The following is a 16,416-nucleotide window of genomic DNA, read 5'->3' as shown; positions in this document are numbered from 1 at the left end:
TGATTCCCAAAGTTTTCTGAATCACTGTTAACATTTTTAAAGTCTACTTGCAATTTTATCATTTCCTCACGATACAGAAACCAGCACAAGGGCTGTATGACCAGTATGGTGCTTCCTCCTGTGCCCTAAACCAGCTGTGGGTTACAGACCATCAGCTCCTGCACCAGCAGGAGCACAGCTTAAGAATGGCCAGAAAAAGGTATTTGTTAAGGGTCTATAAAGGATTTTCTGAATACTTTCCTGCATGTGGGACCAAATCTGTAACAGATTTTACGATATCATCTGTCAAATCTTAAAAATAAATTGCATTGGGTGATCCTGGAGGTCTTTTCCAACCTAATGATTCTGTGATTCTGTATGTTTACAAAGTAGATATCAAACCAAAATAACTGCTGCTCAAGGAGGAATTTGGAGCATGGCTTGCTTTCAAGACTGGTTGAAACAATTATGGACGCCAGCTTAGCTGTGTAGCAGACATTGCAAAAGTAATGAAACAGCTATCAATTGCTCCAGATTTAAAAGTGTGTATTAAAATATATAGAAACTCGCAGCTCATCATCTGACAGTTATCACCCTCTAAGATTGCTCCATTACCTCAGCAGAAGAAAGGGAATAGGAGGGCAGCAAACATTTCATATATTTGCAACTGATTTACAGATTATTGGCTGAGAGAGAGAAGGGTGCAATAAGCAGCAGCTGGCAGGAAAAGTCATGTTGCTAGGGGCCAAGGGACTCTTTTTGCCCAATGTTTAAGGACAGAGAAAAGAAGAACAAGCTGGGAGCTAGAAAGCACTCACAGTATGCATATCAGGCATCTGTAAGTCCAAGGTGGTCAGAATCTCAGCAGTAGAATTTAATACCATCCCACTTTCTGTATTAGGGATTTTTAGTTGGTGATCTTTCTAATGGAATAGTCTATCAAGACTGCTTTGAGGAGGGATGTACCTTCATCTCAATTTTAAATTTTTGTCTCTACCACTTTTTTGTTCCTGATTTCCTCTTACTTTTCTTCTTTCCACTCCCTGCCAGCTTTTCTTTCCCATTGACTGCTTGGCTTTCCGAAATATCTGTTTCCTTCCTATGTCCATCTCAATATCACATAGCTGATATTATTATTCAGGTATTATACATTTTTTTTTCCTTCTCCTCTTCCTCCTTACTTTGCTTTTTATAACATCACTTTTCTTAATCTTCCCCCTTTGTCTCACCTATTTCCTCCATACTGCAATGGTACCTCCAGAAGCTTCAAGTCTAAATGATGGAGGTTTGGTCATATCTGGAACAAACATGAATACTGCAAGCATTAGGGCAGCTGGGATCAGGTGAAGACATCTAGGTGAGACTGCCAACTGCATCAAGAAAAGGAAATAAATAGTAGTGAGTTGAAGGGAGTGCAAAGGAGATCTCAGGACCCAAGGAGGAAGAAACTGGAGACACGACAAGACCCCTCAGAGTTTTTATATGAAGAGCTGGAAGGATGGGAAGAGTGCTGGGGAAGTGCTTTACAAACACTGCAGGTGCACTGGACTTCAGTAGGAATCTTGTAAGGGATAGGTGTTTGTGAGGAGCTCAAAGGCACAGAAGTTCTATTGCATGAAAGATGCACAGCTTTCAGCTATTGTTACCTGTTGAACAGTATACCATGATCAGGGCACAAGGAAACCACCCCTGCTGGAAATGAGGCCTTGATAGTCTTCTGTGCAGCATTATCACTCTTGTAAGATGGAGGGATATTGCATATACACAGCGGAGTTTTACATACAAATGGGTTTTGGCACAGGGCTTCTCAGAAAGGGAAACCTGCTCTACCATACATGTTCTCCTATATCCCTGTGGCAGACACTTTTCCTGTCATTCATATGGTGTAACCTGTAGTCTCACTTCACTCAGACTGTTTGCGGTAATCTTGTGTTCTACCACTCTTTGGGCTACAGAAGAGCATAAAATGGTGCTGCCAGCCACCACATTAACCTCTGCTTCCTTAGTGGCACCCGACACAATTATCCAAGTACTCACATGCCTCATGAGGTGTTCAAAAACCCCACTGCTGCTTTCCTCTATGTTCTTATGGGTTGACTCGCTTCACTGAGCTGCCTAGTTCTAGTTGCACCTTTGTGACAATCCAAAGGGCTGGGGCAAAGGTGCAGTTGCATGCTAATCCCTTCACTTACCTACAGATAATGAATAGCCAAGAAGGAAAAGCAAGACACAGAAAAGATGCAGAACATACTCATTATAATTAAGGAGGTCACTGTGTTAGTGTTTGTAGTTCCCATTACCACAGTGACCAAGAGTTCTGTCTTTTAAAATGTTTAGGAAAAATCATGGCAACTTCTGTCAATACTAACACTGTGATAGAATATGGGCCTGGATTTTTGCAGTGCTTCTCCCCACCTTGTTTGTTTCCTCCCTTGAATGGATAATTCTATGGAATTACTCCCATTTCCTGTGAAAAGGGACACTCCCAACCTGCAGGACCAAAAGGGCTTTTAAGTTCCCACATATGCAGCTGTTACCTGCATTCTTTCAACTTGCCTCAGTGCAGCCCAGAGGCTGAGCATGGGAAATGTATCCCGCTAGCAACTGAACCAGAACAAAAATTACCAGAAGACAAAGCCACACAAAGCCTCCATGCTGGCCTGCAAGAATTGACAACCTGGATCTTCTGCAAGTGTTCTGTGCAATTAATTAATGAATTTAACAATAAAAAGTAAGATGAGCCCAACGAATTAGCCACCTCCCTAAGTCACTAACAAAGCACATCTACTAAACATCACACAGGAGTGCTGACTAGATGGAATTCAGGAGAACAGGCAATCGCTGAAGACCAGTCACCTGGAGACACCTCTACAATATCTCTGAGAGGAAGAAACCAACTTCAGATGGCATGATGGGGGTGTCCTTCCCATCAACTCCAGAATAGTACCTATGTTTGCTACATTACCTATGGGTGAAAGCCCCCAGAACTCTGGGAGAAGGAGAGCTGGATGGAGGATTAAGCCAGACATTTTTCAGGGTCTACAATAACAGAGAACGTAAGTATTTTTGGAGTCACAGCAAAGACATTGTGGTGACTCGGGTGGCTGTATCTGAAACAAGAAAGTGATGGACGCCTGAGGATTTCGGTGGGAGACAAGAAGATCTGGTTCTTGTCCAAGAACTTGAGCCACACTGAAAGTACCACCAGGAGCTGTCATGTGAGCCTGGCCAGACTGCCTTCGGGTGGGACAGGCTCAGCTCCTAGAGGGTACAGCAAAGCAAAGGATGCCTAGGTGACACACCTGGAATAAATGGGGATTCACTGTGCTAAAAAGAATCCAACAAACAAAAATACAGCAAGGGAAGTGAAGAGGTACAGTTAAAGGCAAGGATGGGAAGAGAGAGGCAGGGTTCTTGAAATCTGGTGTCATTGACAGTCTTGGATGGCAGCTTTTGAAGATGTCTGAAACACTAGTTTAAAGATGGGCAGGTGGGAGAAGTAGCAAACACATGTGTCACCGCAAATGAGTTCACCATAATGATAAACAGGGAAGGCTGAGAGGCAGTTACAGCTGAGGAAGAGGAGAGGCATTGCCGAGAGGGACTGCATGACTCAGCAGCAGAGATCACAAAGTGAAGCTCTTAATGAGCACTGGCAGGTAAACAGCCATTTCAGCACACTGGAGGTTTGAACCAGGGCTGCAAATTGGATGGAAGTGTGAAGGCCTGGAAAAGCAGTTGGAGCAGGGACACATGCATCATCCCTAAAGGGGCTGAGGTCATTAGAGGTCAAATACAGGAGACTAAAGATGATAAAGGCTAAAAGCCATCAAGGAAAGCTTGAAAGAAGAAAGAGACTAACAAGGACAGCAAGAGGGAAGAGAAATTTTCAGTCCTTTAGAGGTTCAAATTTCATTTTGAACTAAAGATTTATTTTCTATTTTGGCCGTGATTGCATTATGCATAGTTCTGTGCATGCCAATACATGTTACTTCAGCACAGGCAAGTTACTGCATTTCATTTAAATTTGAAGTAATTAAGGGCAGTTGATACTGACTGAAGCATTATATCTTTTTTTAGATTAACATCTCTGTTGTAATTAAACATGTTTACAGAGTATTTGTGTTATTAAAACACTTCATAATGCAAATTATTATTTTGGTGTTAAACTCAAAAGTTTCAATAAATTACCTTGTGCTATTCATAGTAGTTGCATAGACTGTGCGTTGATTTCATATAGTCAGGGACTGACAAAGTTATGCAAGTACCCATAAATTACCCATGGATATCAATGTAAATCACTTAGCTTGCCTTCTTACCATGAAATCTAAATGTCTTTCAGTTTTTTATATTGTTAGTCTCACAGCATCCCATTCTATAATAACAAGAAGTACTATTAAACCTGTTTGAATTGATGTGACACAGATGCTCAGCTGGATCTTCTGAATACTATGAGTGTACAGTGAAAAGCACAACCATAGGTTAAATACTTACAAACACAGCGGTACAGCCAATCCTAACTTGCAGCGGGATTTGGAAAGGTCACTTCCAAGGGATTTTCCAGACTTAAGTATTGCTGATGTAACAAAACATGTAAATCCAGAAGCACAGAAAAATGGTATTTTCCTTGTGAAATCTCAGATTTTCTATATTCTTCTGGGTTCACAAAAGGTAGGTCTTGCCAAACTAACCTGATCGCCTTCTATGACAAAGTCACTCGGCTGCTGGATGAGGGGAAGGCTGTGGATGTGGTCTTCCTGGACTTCAGTAAAGCCTTTGACACAGTTTCTCACAGCATTCTGCTTCGGAAACTGTCAGCCTCTGGCCTGGACAGGCGCACACTCTCCTGGGTGGAAAACTGGTTGGATGGCCGGGCCCAGAGAGTGGTGGTAAATGGTGCAAAATCCAGCTGGAGGCCAGTGACAAGTGGGGTTCCCCAGAGCTCTGTGCTGGGTCCAGCCCTGTTCAATGTCTTTATCAATGACCTGGATGAAGGCATCGAGTGCACCCTTAGCAAGTTTGCGGATGACACTAAGCTAGGTGGAAGTGTCGATCTGCTGGAGGGTAGGGAGGCTCTGCAAAGAGATCTGAACAGGCTGGACCGCTGGGCTGAGTCCAACGGCATGAGGTTTAACAAGACCAAACGCCGGATCCTGCACTTGGGGCACAACAACCCTATGCAGTGCTACAGACTAGGAGAAGTCTGTCTAGAAAGCTGCCTGGAGGAGAGGGACCTGGGGGTGTTGGTTGACAGCGACTGAACATGAGCCAGCAGTGTGCCCAGGTGGCCAAGAAGGCCAATGGCATCTTGGCTTGTATCAGAAACAGTGTGACCAGCCAGTCCAGGGAGGTTATTCTCCCTCTGTACTCGGCACTGGTGAGACCGCTCCTCGAATCCTGTGTTCAGTTCTGGGCCCCTCACCACAAGAAGGATGTTGAGGCTCTGGAACGAGTCCAGAGAAGAGCAACAAAGCTGGTGAAGGGGCTGGAGAGCAAGTTTTATGAGGAACGGCTGAGAGAGCTGGGGTTGTTTAGCCTGGAGAAGAGGAGGCTGAGGGGAGACCTCATTGCTCTCTACAACTACCTGAAAGGAGGTTGTGGAGAGCAGGGTGCTGGCCTCTTCTCCCAAGTGACATGGGACAGGACAAGAGGGAATGGCCTCAAGCTCCGCCAGGGGAGGTTTAGGCTGGACATTAGGAAAAAAATTTTCACGGAGAGGGTCATTGTGCACTGGAACAGGCTGCCCAGGGAGGTGGTTGAGTCACCTTCCCTGGAGGTGTTTAAGGCACAGGTGGACGAGGTGCTGAGGGATATGGTTTAGTGTTTGATGGGAACGGTTGGACTCAATGATCCGGTGGGTCTCTTCCAACCTGGTTATTCTATGATTCTATGGTTCTATGATTCTTCTGTTTAGTTTTGCATGTTATTTCCAGCAAAGTTCTTGTTGACACTATATGAAAATACATGTTTCTCTTTTTCTTTAAAATGGTTCACATTTACTGTGTATTTTTTTATTGCACTAGATTGGAATGGATTAAATATCTGTACCTCATTTATCTTCACTTCATATATAACCTCTACTAGTACAGTAAATTTTGAAAGAATTGTTATTGCTGTACCACATTCATAATTTTTAAAACTCATCAATAAGCCCCATACTTCTTAAGCTTTAATTTAATGCATATCCATGTATGTACAAGAAAAAATATTCATCAGCCCTGAAGTCCAATATAAACAAAGCACTAGACTAATAATTATTTTGTTTGATTGGTTTATCTAGCATTGCCATGTGGTGGAGAAGAGCCACAGGCTGAGACAAGTCTTTGTACTTTCCCAAGTCCATCATGTTCGTTCACCAACAGGTCTTGATTCTGTGCAGGAGAGAAATATTATTTGCATGTCTTTTTGAAACTCAGGACAGCATTTATTTTTTGTGTTGTCGTTTCTTCTCTATAGCAGAATTCAAAGCCTGAAGGATCAGATCTTTGTTGTTCTGAATGTTGTAGCTGGTCAGTTCTACTAGCTTGTCAAACGCTTCCTCTGTGTAGGTAAAGCTGTTTAAGCAGTACGGGGAAAAAACACTGGAAACATCCACATTGCCCTGCGCCATCTCAGCTGGACTGCGCTCCACACCTGACAAACAAAGAGAGTTAATTGATGAGTTATAGATGTGGTCCCACTTCCCGCTCTACAGATGAGGCACAACGTTGCTACTCACTGCCCACTCATGTTTCTCTCCCATGGGAGCTGTGGCTGGGGAGAGAGAGGAACAGAACATGCTAGACTATGACTCCCATCCTGACACAGCCAAGGGGCCACTGACTGGTGGGAGGGCCATCTCTACCTCACAGCTTACCAGGTTCTTTGTATTTTCTGAAGGTATCATTCACCAGTGGGAAAAACACCACTGTTGGCGCTTCTGGGATCTCTGCATCTTCAAAAATGTAGCACTCTTTTAGATTTTTCTTTTCTTCTTCACTCAGGTGTATTTTGGGAAACGGGATTCCTTGCTTTAGGAAGTACTTGGAGGCTTCTTCCAAAGGCTGCACTCAGAGAGAAAAAAGGTCAGAAATTCTGTCACCCCCCCAGCTTTTCCAAATTCACAACACATCCCTTAAAGGCTCTTTGCAAAGGTCAGGGGGCACTATTCACTGTCAGTGTTTATTCTGGCCTTTGTCTCTTGTGTAAGATAATAAGTATTAGTTATTAACAGAACAACATTTCAAGACCCAGCCTCCAGCTTATGCTCCTGATTGTTGTCCTACCTCCTCCTCTTCAGCCTTTATCTGCAAGATAAATAAGGTGTTCATGGCTGCAGGCAGGGGTGGTCTAGCGCTTTAGGGCACAGAAAAATTTCCTTTACTGGAGAAAACCTTGAAATCAGCAGAATGGAAAGGAATCTGAAATGGCAAGGTTTTTAAATACAGATTCATAAAGGTACAACATTTTGTCGACTTGGCATGGAATATTTAAAACCCTGTAATTATCTTGGGTGCCTTAAGATAGTTGCGAAAATTGATGTAGGTATCTGAGAGCAAACGTTATCTTGCCTGAGATATGAATTTTATCTTGCAGGTGTGTAAGTAATTTTTTAAAACAGGATTTTTGTTCCTGAATCTAGTTGACGTGTATGCAAATTTAGCCCTCAAGAACTTCTGTCTTTTCTATATCTAGTAACCGGAATTATAGGCCAGGTTGTGAGCTAGTGTTTGAAACAGCAGATATGGTGTCAGAGGACAATTTTTTTCCTCAATTTAAACTATAATATTATCCAGTTACTGTTCTAAAGACAATTGGACAAATTACTTCAAATTTCACTGCATGTAGATGTCTTTAGGAGGATATCACAAGACAAATTAACAGTTCATCAGTGGTGGTACTAGTTCTAGAGAAATACTCTTTTGCACAGTGTAGCCTCAATAGCCGTGTGGAGATCCTAGGAGCATACAGCTCTAGGAGACAAGGTTTACCTATTAGAGGGCTAATTAAAATAAAAGATTTAGAAAACTGATTCCACTTCTGTTTTTCTTAAGGGATTTGGAGTGGTATACTAGCATCACTAAGAGAGCTACACCTATGCAAAGCAGGAGCTATATGCTAAGAATCCTTTTCTCCCAGAATCACTTTCTTCTATGTAAATTATTCTGACTCCTCAGGAGTTAAAGTGCTAAAAGGTGTTAACGAACAGTGGTTGTTATTGAAGGAAACAGAGTGGTCATCGCACCGATGTCTGTGATCCAGAAGAATAGTTTAAGTGTAGGACAACATCCACTTTCCTCTCTGGCCTCATGAGCGGCGGGTAGCTGATATCGATGTATCCTGCTGTGTCTGCCAGGCACATGAACTCTGCTGTTTCTGTCAGTTGGTTGGGGAAATTCTCTAGTACAGTATCTAAAAGGAAATATTTCTTATGATGAGTGATTCATTGAAGAAGTAATATATCTGTTGTTTGGCTAGTAATGGAGGAAAAAATACCTCTTGTCTCCCTATTACTTTTGTTTTCCGCAGTACGGAAGCTCAGACTTGACATAGAAAAGAAAGACCTATCCAAGGTAAAAAGATCTACCTCACTTCTCATGCTGCTCTTCTCCTGTACCCAATGTGCAGTAGTATTTTTTATTTCTCTGTAATCAAAGGATGCCTTGGAGTATTTGTTTACACTGTAATTTCAGTAAAAACACAGCTGTGCCACCATTTCATTTGTTTTGAAATTTCACTTTAAACTCAGTGAAAAAGTGCTGATATCTACCAAGTCACTTCTGCTAAAGATGCTCAGCTCCGGCCAGACGATTTGACTGTATAAATTTTAACTAGTTATCTTGAATTTTTTGTTTATGAAATGAAGAATAAAGCCTGTTCATCCTTTGCCATCTCTCCACTAATAAAATCAACAATGATCTAAGCAGATAAAAATTAATATTCAAGGATGTTTACCTTTCCATATGCAGAAATTTTTGCTCTGGAGGTATTCATTGTGCATCTGGAATCCCTTCAGGAAGTTATAGAACTTAGAAACCATCACCCGCTCAGTCAGGACCTGCCGAATGATGCCCATGATGCCACATTCAGGAGTGACTAAGTAAGTCTCCAACTCATGGCTCCTAGCTGGTAGGGAAGGATCATCCCCTTCTGAAGGGTAGAGGAGAATAACAAGTTGTTGTTTGGATATAGTTCTTCACAATACTTGAGTTACCAAAAGGAATCAAATATTCGCTAGAGCAACGAAGATCTCAATAAGACATGTCGTTATGCAATCAAATCAATATCGAAGTAGGAACAAGAAGAAAATCAGTGAAGCAGATTTTAAAACAAATGTTGGCAACAAACTTCTTAAAGCTGGAAAGAGTCCAAACTAGCTTTGAAAATAGTGCTGTTAGGAGACTTAGATACCCATAAAAGAACAGAGAAAAAAGATTATGCTAAATGACACCTCATGAGGTTGGGAAAAAGGACTAATGACTTTCTATGGTAAGCATTTATTGAGTTCAGAGTTCTGCATCACTTCCCTGGAGAAAGTGATGAAAAGCCCATAAACTAAACTCACTAACTACATTTGAACACGGGGAGGACATCCAGCACCTCTAAGGAGCACTCAGGTTTGCACTGAGATCAAAGAAAACTGAAATAGAATTCCACATATTTGATGTATTCAAGTCTTCGACAACAACATACAAAAAATATGATCTGTCAAGGCGGACAGAGAACACAGCACTGAGATGTTTATTACACCACGTAAGTTCACCAGAAGGCTGGTGACAAATCTTCACTTGCATTAATTTAGAGCAAGAAAGACTCATGGAAATAATGTTGCTATGAACAAATTCAGAGAGGAATCCTAATTAAATATCACTTGAACAGAACATCTCAGGGGAAAAAAGACCCAAACAAACAGTGCAGCATTTGCCTCAGTTTTAAGATTTAAAAAAGTCTTCATAAAGATTTCATGCTATATGCATCTGAATGTAATATTGATTTAAATATTGAGAAGACAACAGGTAAAGTTAAAACAGAAATGTAACTGACCAACTTCAACAGTCCTGTGTTGGGTGCATCTCAGTGAGCACCTTTCTGTGGGATCCGATGAATGCCAGGCATCCAACAGATTGTAGGAAAAAACATTGCTCCACAGGCCTGTGCAGGGACAGAGAACAGGGAAACTGCTTTAGAAACATTTTACTGGAAAATATCCCTTTAAAATAGAAACCTTCAGCTTTGCAAGGAAACAGCAGAAAACCTTAAGGTTTCTAAAATCTATATTAAGTTCCTTTGTAGCAACTCAGATTCTGTCCTCAAAGAAGAACTGAAACAGTTTTAAACATTGTGCCAGGCATTCAGCCACTGTAATTCATTGTCTCACACAGCTGTTGCTAACACACTGTAAGCCAACATTTTCCAGCCTGCTTATTCCTGTCCTATAAGCAACTGTCATCAGAAAATATATGCATGACATTTTACATAAAGTAAAGGTTTGGTCTACAAAGTATGCCATATAGAGCAGTATACTTAGCTAAAGGTTTGGAGGCTGGTCCTGAACACAGGTTAAAGCACAATTTAGAATCATAAAATCATAGAATCATAGAATAACCAGGTTGGAAGAGACCCACCGGATCATCGAGTCCAACCATTCCTATCAAAATTTGGAACAGTCTGCAAAGTACTCCTCTAAAACAAGACATTTTCTATGTTCCTTATAAGGTTTACTTTACCACAATTGGATAATTCCCATAGTCTTTCTTCCACTTTTGCCTTCTCCTTTAAAAGCAGGTATAAAAATGTCTACCCAGTGCAGAAATGTCCAAAACTCTCTTAGATCTTGAAAAGTATTTCTTCCTCCACAGCTCTGCTGCGTGCCCTGCGAAGAACTCTCCCACAGAAGGCAGGGCTGAGCCCTGCCTTTAACTTCTCTACCAGTGAAAGTTCTTATCCTTAAACCATCACCTTGCTTTTATCCTTAAACCATCACGCTATAACTAATAGTACATTTTAACTGGAACCCAAGAGGGCGTTACAAGCTGTATCACTAGATGGCAACATTGCTTTAACTCTCCTTCCTTTCTACAGATCCACCTACCGCTGTGGGGTCACCAGCTTCATTTGGGTACTAGGGGTGAGAACACAGATCTTAGCACAGACTGGATGTATTGGGTGTGCTTGCTCCCTGGCCACCTCGAGTATGACCACACCACTATCACTGCAAAACCTCAATGAAGGCAGTGTTCTCAGAAGAAGGCTTCATAGTCCACCCAGCTCTGTGATCTACTTCCTATCTCTGGCAATCAGTAAAGGGTGCTTAATGTAAGAATACAAGAAGATAGAAGGTATGAAGAGATTTCTTCTGTAGCATATTTAAGTTGATAATCCAGTGCTGGTGGCTGCATCTGAACTACTGTGTTTCAGAGCCACTAGTGGCGCCATCTTCTGTAAATTTGTCTGCCCCTTTTTAGACTTATTTATACTCTTGCATTCTGTGATATCTTCTGAGTCTTCTCCCTCAACCACCTCTTTTCTTAACTCATGACATCACTAAAAGCTCTAAATATAGCCATTAAAGCTCTGAGATGTAATGTCTGTGTGCCTAAGCACAATATTCAGTTCTTCATGACCAGCTTTTTCTCATGATTGTTCCAATAAAACTCTGGATTCCTGCATTAAACATTGAGATGCATAGCTTTTCTACACACCAAATAAGGAATATCACATGATGTTACTGGCCTTATGGATTTTTCAGTTCATAAGAAATCCTGTCTAACTGGTGTCCTTGGTGTCCTGCTGTGTGTTGTGTGTATTTACGTGCAATGCACCCGTTGTTCACTATCTAAGAGCAGAGGGACTCTTTTGCCAGCAACTTCACCCCATAGAACAAGGGGGGTGGTAGAGAATTCTGGCATTATGCAAAATTAAAATGAGAACTGCATAAAAACTGCAAAGCTGTCTGTCCTGCCATGCATTACTGGGGCCACTCACTTTACTGAAATAAGAATGAAAACATTCACTGATTTAATCATGCTAGCAAAATTACAACTATATCAGACTACTATATACCTTATGAAAATACCAGTAACAGTTCAGAAAACTACTCAAAATTGCCACATTTTATAGCAAACTGAGTAGCGACATAGTTTTTGTTATAAAATTATCCCATTCATAGACAAATTTGGTGTTAAGTATTCAGTTTCAAAATACCAAATGTTTCCCATGTGGACGTCTGCTGCCGATCTGTTAAAAAAACCCCTAACCTCTTTAAGCAGCCCTTAAACTTCAGGCATAAGAAGTACATTCAAGGCAAAAACAGCAGTGAATGGTGTTATTTGACATATCCTCTAAGTACTTTTAAATCCATCCCCAGTGTCTAAGGAATTCACCCAGAGGTGAGAACAACATGTTGGACGTTTTTCTTCAGTCCTACATGCTGCAGAGCAATAATTACAATATGCAGGACCTGTATTATATCAAAACCAGAGGATATTTTTACAGAATTTGAATTTTCCAAGTGGAGAAAAATTACCTTTCAAGAAGCAGATGCGGGATTCAGGGAGCTTCTTCATCAGGCGACCCATGAAGAACTCACTGCCAAACTCCTCTGGGCGAATGAAGGCGCCATATTTTAAGAACCCAACCTCATAAGGAGTGAACTCCACCCATTCTGCAGAGGTGAAAATGGACTTTTAAATCTCAATGGTGTCCCTATGTCCTTGCAGGAAGAGGAAGCAACTACAGTTCAAATGCTATCAACAAAGTGATCACAGACTGGCCTTCCCCAGGGTAAGGAGTTTTTAGCTTGTTACAGCCCCTCGCTCAGTAACTTTTCCTAAACTTGCGTATACAGAACTTTCCAATGAGCCTCTTCAGGCAGGGCATAAATGAAGATTATGACAAAAGGGGTCAGCCTTTTATCTGACATGTGAAGCTAAGGCTCTGACCTGGCAATAACTTGGCTGCCCTTACACAACTCTCCCAAACTATTCCTGCCCCACTAAAGATGGATTCCTCTTAGATGCTGGTCACAAAGTCTAGAAATGGAAGCAGAAGTGGAAGCTAAAGAGTTACTGTTTATGGATGCTATGGCTCAGCAGTGCAAGGAGTCACAGGACATGCAGTAACTGATAATGCAGATCATACGAACACCAACTGTGTCCAGATACAGCTCAGTTTTGCCATCACCTTTGAACTCTGAAAGGCTGTAGTCCTCTTTGATGTTGAGGATCATGTAGATAGGTAGGGGATTCTGACCATGATTCAATGCCTGTCGCTCATCTGAGAGTTTGTGGTTGTTTTTCTGTGAATTGACAAGAAAGAGCAAAACCAAGAGACCACGGTGTAAAGGCTTGCAAGCTAACAGCAAAATAAATACCTGTTTCCACTTTCATTTTCTTATCCTTTCCACTCATTTTGTGTTTAGACATTTTTTTAACCAAGGAGTTCATCTAAACATTTACATTTCCATGTAAGGTTATTTAGTTACTACTGAGCTGTAGGGCATTTTATGGTACAAACGTCTCTCATTCTTCCCAACAAATACATTTACTTTACATGGATTATTTAAATTCTCACAGAGAGGAACAGACCAAAAGAAACTGAGAGTGGGGCTCTGCTGTTAGGTGCTCAGATACTCATACTGGTAGAAGGAAACATAGGTTTTTTACTCTACAGAATACCCATTGGGCTGTTAATTATGTGTTGAGACATATGTGAGGACAGCCCTCCTTTGTTAGTCAGCAGAAATCATCTGCTGATTAATGCTGGCATGCTTTCAGTCTACTACCTATCCCTTAAACTTCATTTTCCTTACAACACTATTCAGCAGCTGTTAGAGAAAACAGACAAACTACCCCGTCACTTAGTGCTTTCTCCAGCAGAAGGCCCCAGAAGTCAACACTAGAGATCTGGTATCCTTCTTGCTTTCGCAGTTTTAGTTCCTTGTCATAGTACTTCAAGCTATCCAGGGAAAAGCAGCTTAGCTTGCTCTTGGTCATGTGTCTGCGGACTTCACCAATTGGTCCAGACAGATCCTTGTGTGACCAGTCACAGCTCTGATACAAATGGGACAAGGTCCTGCAGAAAAGAAAGGAAGTACATTGTCATATGCTTTCACTTCTTCAACTTGGATTTAAGGACCACATCAAATGAACTAGCTGAGATTCATAGAACAACACCTTTTGGACTCAGTTTATTATGGAAGAGAAAAGATTTTTTTATTTATAGGATACCTCAAATCCCTACTGAAACTTGAGGACTTGCAAAAAGCCCCTCCATGCTTTCTCTGCAAAGCTGGTATTTGCACCTAGGTCACTCCCTAGGAAAGATCCTAGAGATCAAACCAAGGGTCAAGGAGAATGCTTTTCTCCATAAGCAGTGCCTAGGCCAGAACCCTAGTTTAGGCTATGTGTTCTGAATGCAACAATATGGCTTGACACGGGTAAACTGATGTCTAGACTTCTGTAAAGCCTTTGACACAGTCCCCCACAACATGCTTCTCTCTAAATTGGAGATACGTGGATTTGATGGGTGGATAGTATGGTGGATAAGAAACCAGTTGGATGGTCGTATTCAAAAAGTAGTGGTCAATGGCCCAAAGTCCAGATGGAGATCCATGACAAGTGGTATCCCTCTTGGGTCCGTACTGGGACTGGTGCTGTTTAATACCTTCATCAATCGTATTGACAGTGAGATTGAGTGCAGTCTCGGCAAGTTTGCAGATGACACTAAGCTCAGTGGCGTAGTTGCCACATGAGAAGGATGAGATGTCATCCAGAGGGACCAGGACAGTCTGGAGAAGTGGGCCTGAGAGAACTTCATGAGGTTCAAGAAGACCAAGTGCAGGATCCTACACCTGGGTTGTGTACTGAAATCCCCTATATCAGTACATGATGGGGGATGATGTGATTGAGAGTTGCCCTGCAGAGAAGGACTTGGTGGTGCTGGTTGATGAGAAGCTTGACATGAGCCAGCAATGTGCACTCGCAGCCTAGAAGGCCGACCGTATCCTGGGCGGCATCAAAAGAAGCGTGGTCAGCAGGTCAAGGGAAGTGATTCTGCCCCTCTGTTCCTCTCTTGTGAGACCTCATCTGGAGTACTGTGTCCAGTTCTGGAATCCTTAACATAAGATGGATATGGAGTTGTTGGAATGGGTCCAGAGAAGGGCTACAAAGATGATCAGAGGGCTGAAGCACCTTCCGTATAAGGGCAGGCTGAGAGAGTTGGGCTTGTTCAGCCTGGAGAAAAGAAGGCTCTGAGGAGATCTTATAGCAACCTTCCAGTACCTGAAAGGGGCCTACAGGAAAGCTGGAAAGGGACTATTCATGAAGTCTTGTGGTGATATGATGAGGGTGAACAGGTATAAACCGGAGAGGGGCAGATTTAGGCTTGATGTAAGGAGGCATTTCTTCACGATGAGAGTGATGAGACACTGGAACAGGTTGCCAAGGGAAGTTGGGGCTGCTCCATCCCTGGAAGTGTTCAAGGCCAGGTTGGATGGGCCTTGGGAAGCCTGATGTAGTGGGATCTCCCTGCCCATGGTAGGGAAGTTGGAAGTAGATGATCTTTAAGATCCCTTCCAACCCTAACTATTCTATGATTCAATGAATAAAAATGCTCAAGACTGGAGCAGTACACCTTCTTTTACCAAAACAAAGAGAATAAATCTCCTCACACAGCAGACTATAGCTGTGAGGAACAATGTCTTTCTTCAGGATTTCCTTACCATGTTGAACCAGATGATCCAGTGATGTATGAAATAGCATCTAAGAGATCTAGCTTCTGAAGACCCAGGAGGTTGCCTAACAGAGATGTCAGTGCCCGGGTGCCACCTCCTGTTGTCATTACTGCCACAACTGGTACCTGTTTAAACATCAATACAGCAGTGCTAAACAACAACTTAGTTTACCAGTTCTTGTGTTCAAAATTGAGGGAACTGCAGCATTTCTGTCCCACAAAAAACTCCAACATTTGCCCATTTACCCAAGTAGGGGAGAAAAAGATGAAAACCTGGTATTTTGCAAAGAAAATTAAAATTTAAAAAATACTTAGTAATTAGATAATTTTTACTTTTTTTTAATTAAAATCAACCAATTTTGATTCTAAATTGTTACATGCTGGGTTACCAAAACACCTCAAAACTTGTTTCAAGGCATTTCAATATAAGACTGCATTTTCCTTAGTGGTACATTATCTCATGAGAGCTCTGTTGTGAAAGCAAGCAGTGCTCATCCTCTCTTGTAAGTCAAGTGTAACAACTGCATCACATTTCCTACAAAGTACCTAGAGTATGTTTTTGCAGTGATGAACCACAAAGCCTAATTTTGTGGAAATCTAAATTGTTTTACAGGAAGATAAGTTACTCCAAGAAACCCACTGAGAGAAGAGGAACCAAATGAAATTTCTCATACACATTTCCAAGCAATTGCGTCGAGGAAATTCTCAGCAGTGACCTGATTAAAA

General features: G+C 41.8%; 1 protein-coding gene across 1 annotated transcript in view; it reads right to left on the bottom strand.

Annotated features, from left to right (window-relative positions):
• Positions 1–5,951: 5,951 nt before the first annotated feature.
• LOC138721201 (cytosolic phospholipase A2 epsilon-like) overlaps positions 5,952–16,416 on the bottom strand; it is a 31,409-nt gene continuing 20,944 nt past the window's right edge. Inside the window, exons 12-20 of the mRNA XM_069858048.1 lie at positions 15,680–15,816; positions 13,809–14,031; positions 13,141–13,255; positions 12,485–12,622; positions 10,003–10,110; positions 8,914–9,108; positions 8,204–8,370; positions 6,836–7,022; positions 5,952–6,612 (exon numbers count right to left, since the gene is read on the bottom strand). Of these exons, the coding sequence (XP_069714149.1) occupies positions 6,404–6,612; positions 6,836–7,022; positions 8,204–8,370; positions 8,914–9,108; positions 10,003–10,110; positions 12,485–12,622; positions 13,141–13,255; positions 13,809–14,031; positions 15,680–15,816 (1,479 nt within the window). The 3' untranslated portion in view covers positions 5,952–6,403. The remainder of the gene's footprint in view (positions 6,613–6,835; positions 7,023–8,203; positions 8,371–8,913; positions 9,109–10,002; positions 10,111–12,484; positions 12,623–13,140; positions 13,256–13,808; positions 14,032–15,679; positions 15,817–16,416) is intronic.

This window comes from Phaenicophaeus curvirostris, chromosome 5 (assembly GCF_032191515.1).
Source record: "Phaenicophaeus curvirostris isolate KB17595 chromosome 5, BPBGC_Pcur_1.0, whole genome shotgun sequence".
NCBI lineage: Eukaryota > Metazoa > Chordata > Aves > Cuculiformes > Cuculidae > Phaenicophaeus > Phaenicophaeus curvirostris.
Note: the sequence above shows the minus strand (reverse complement) of the source record. Positions and strands in the feature narration are given on the sequence as shown.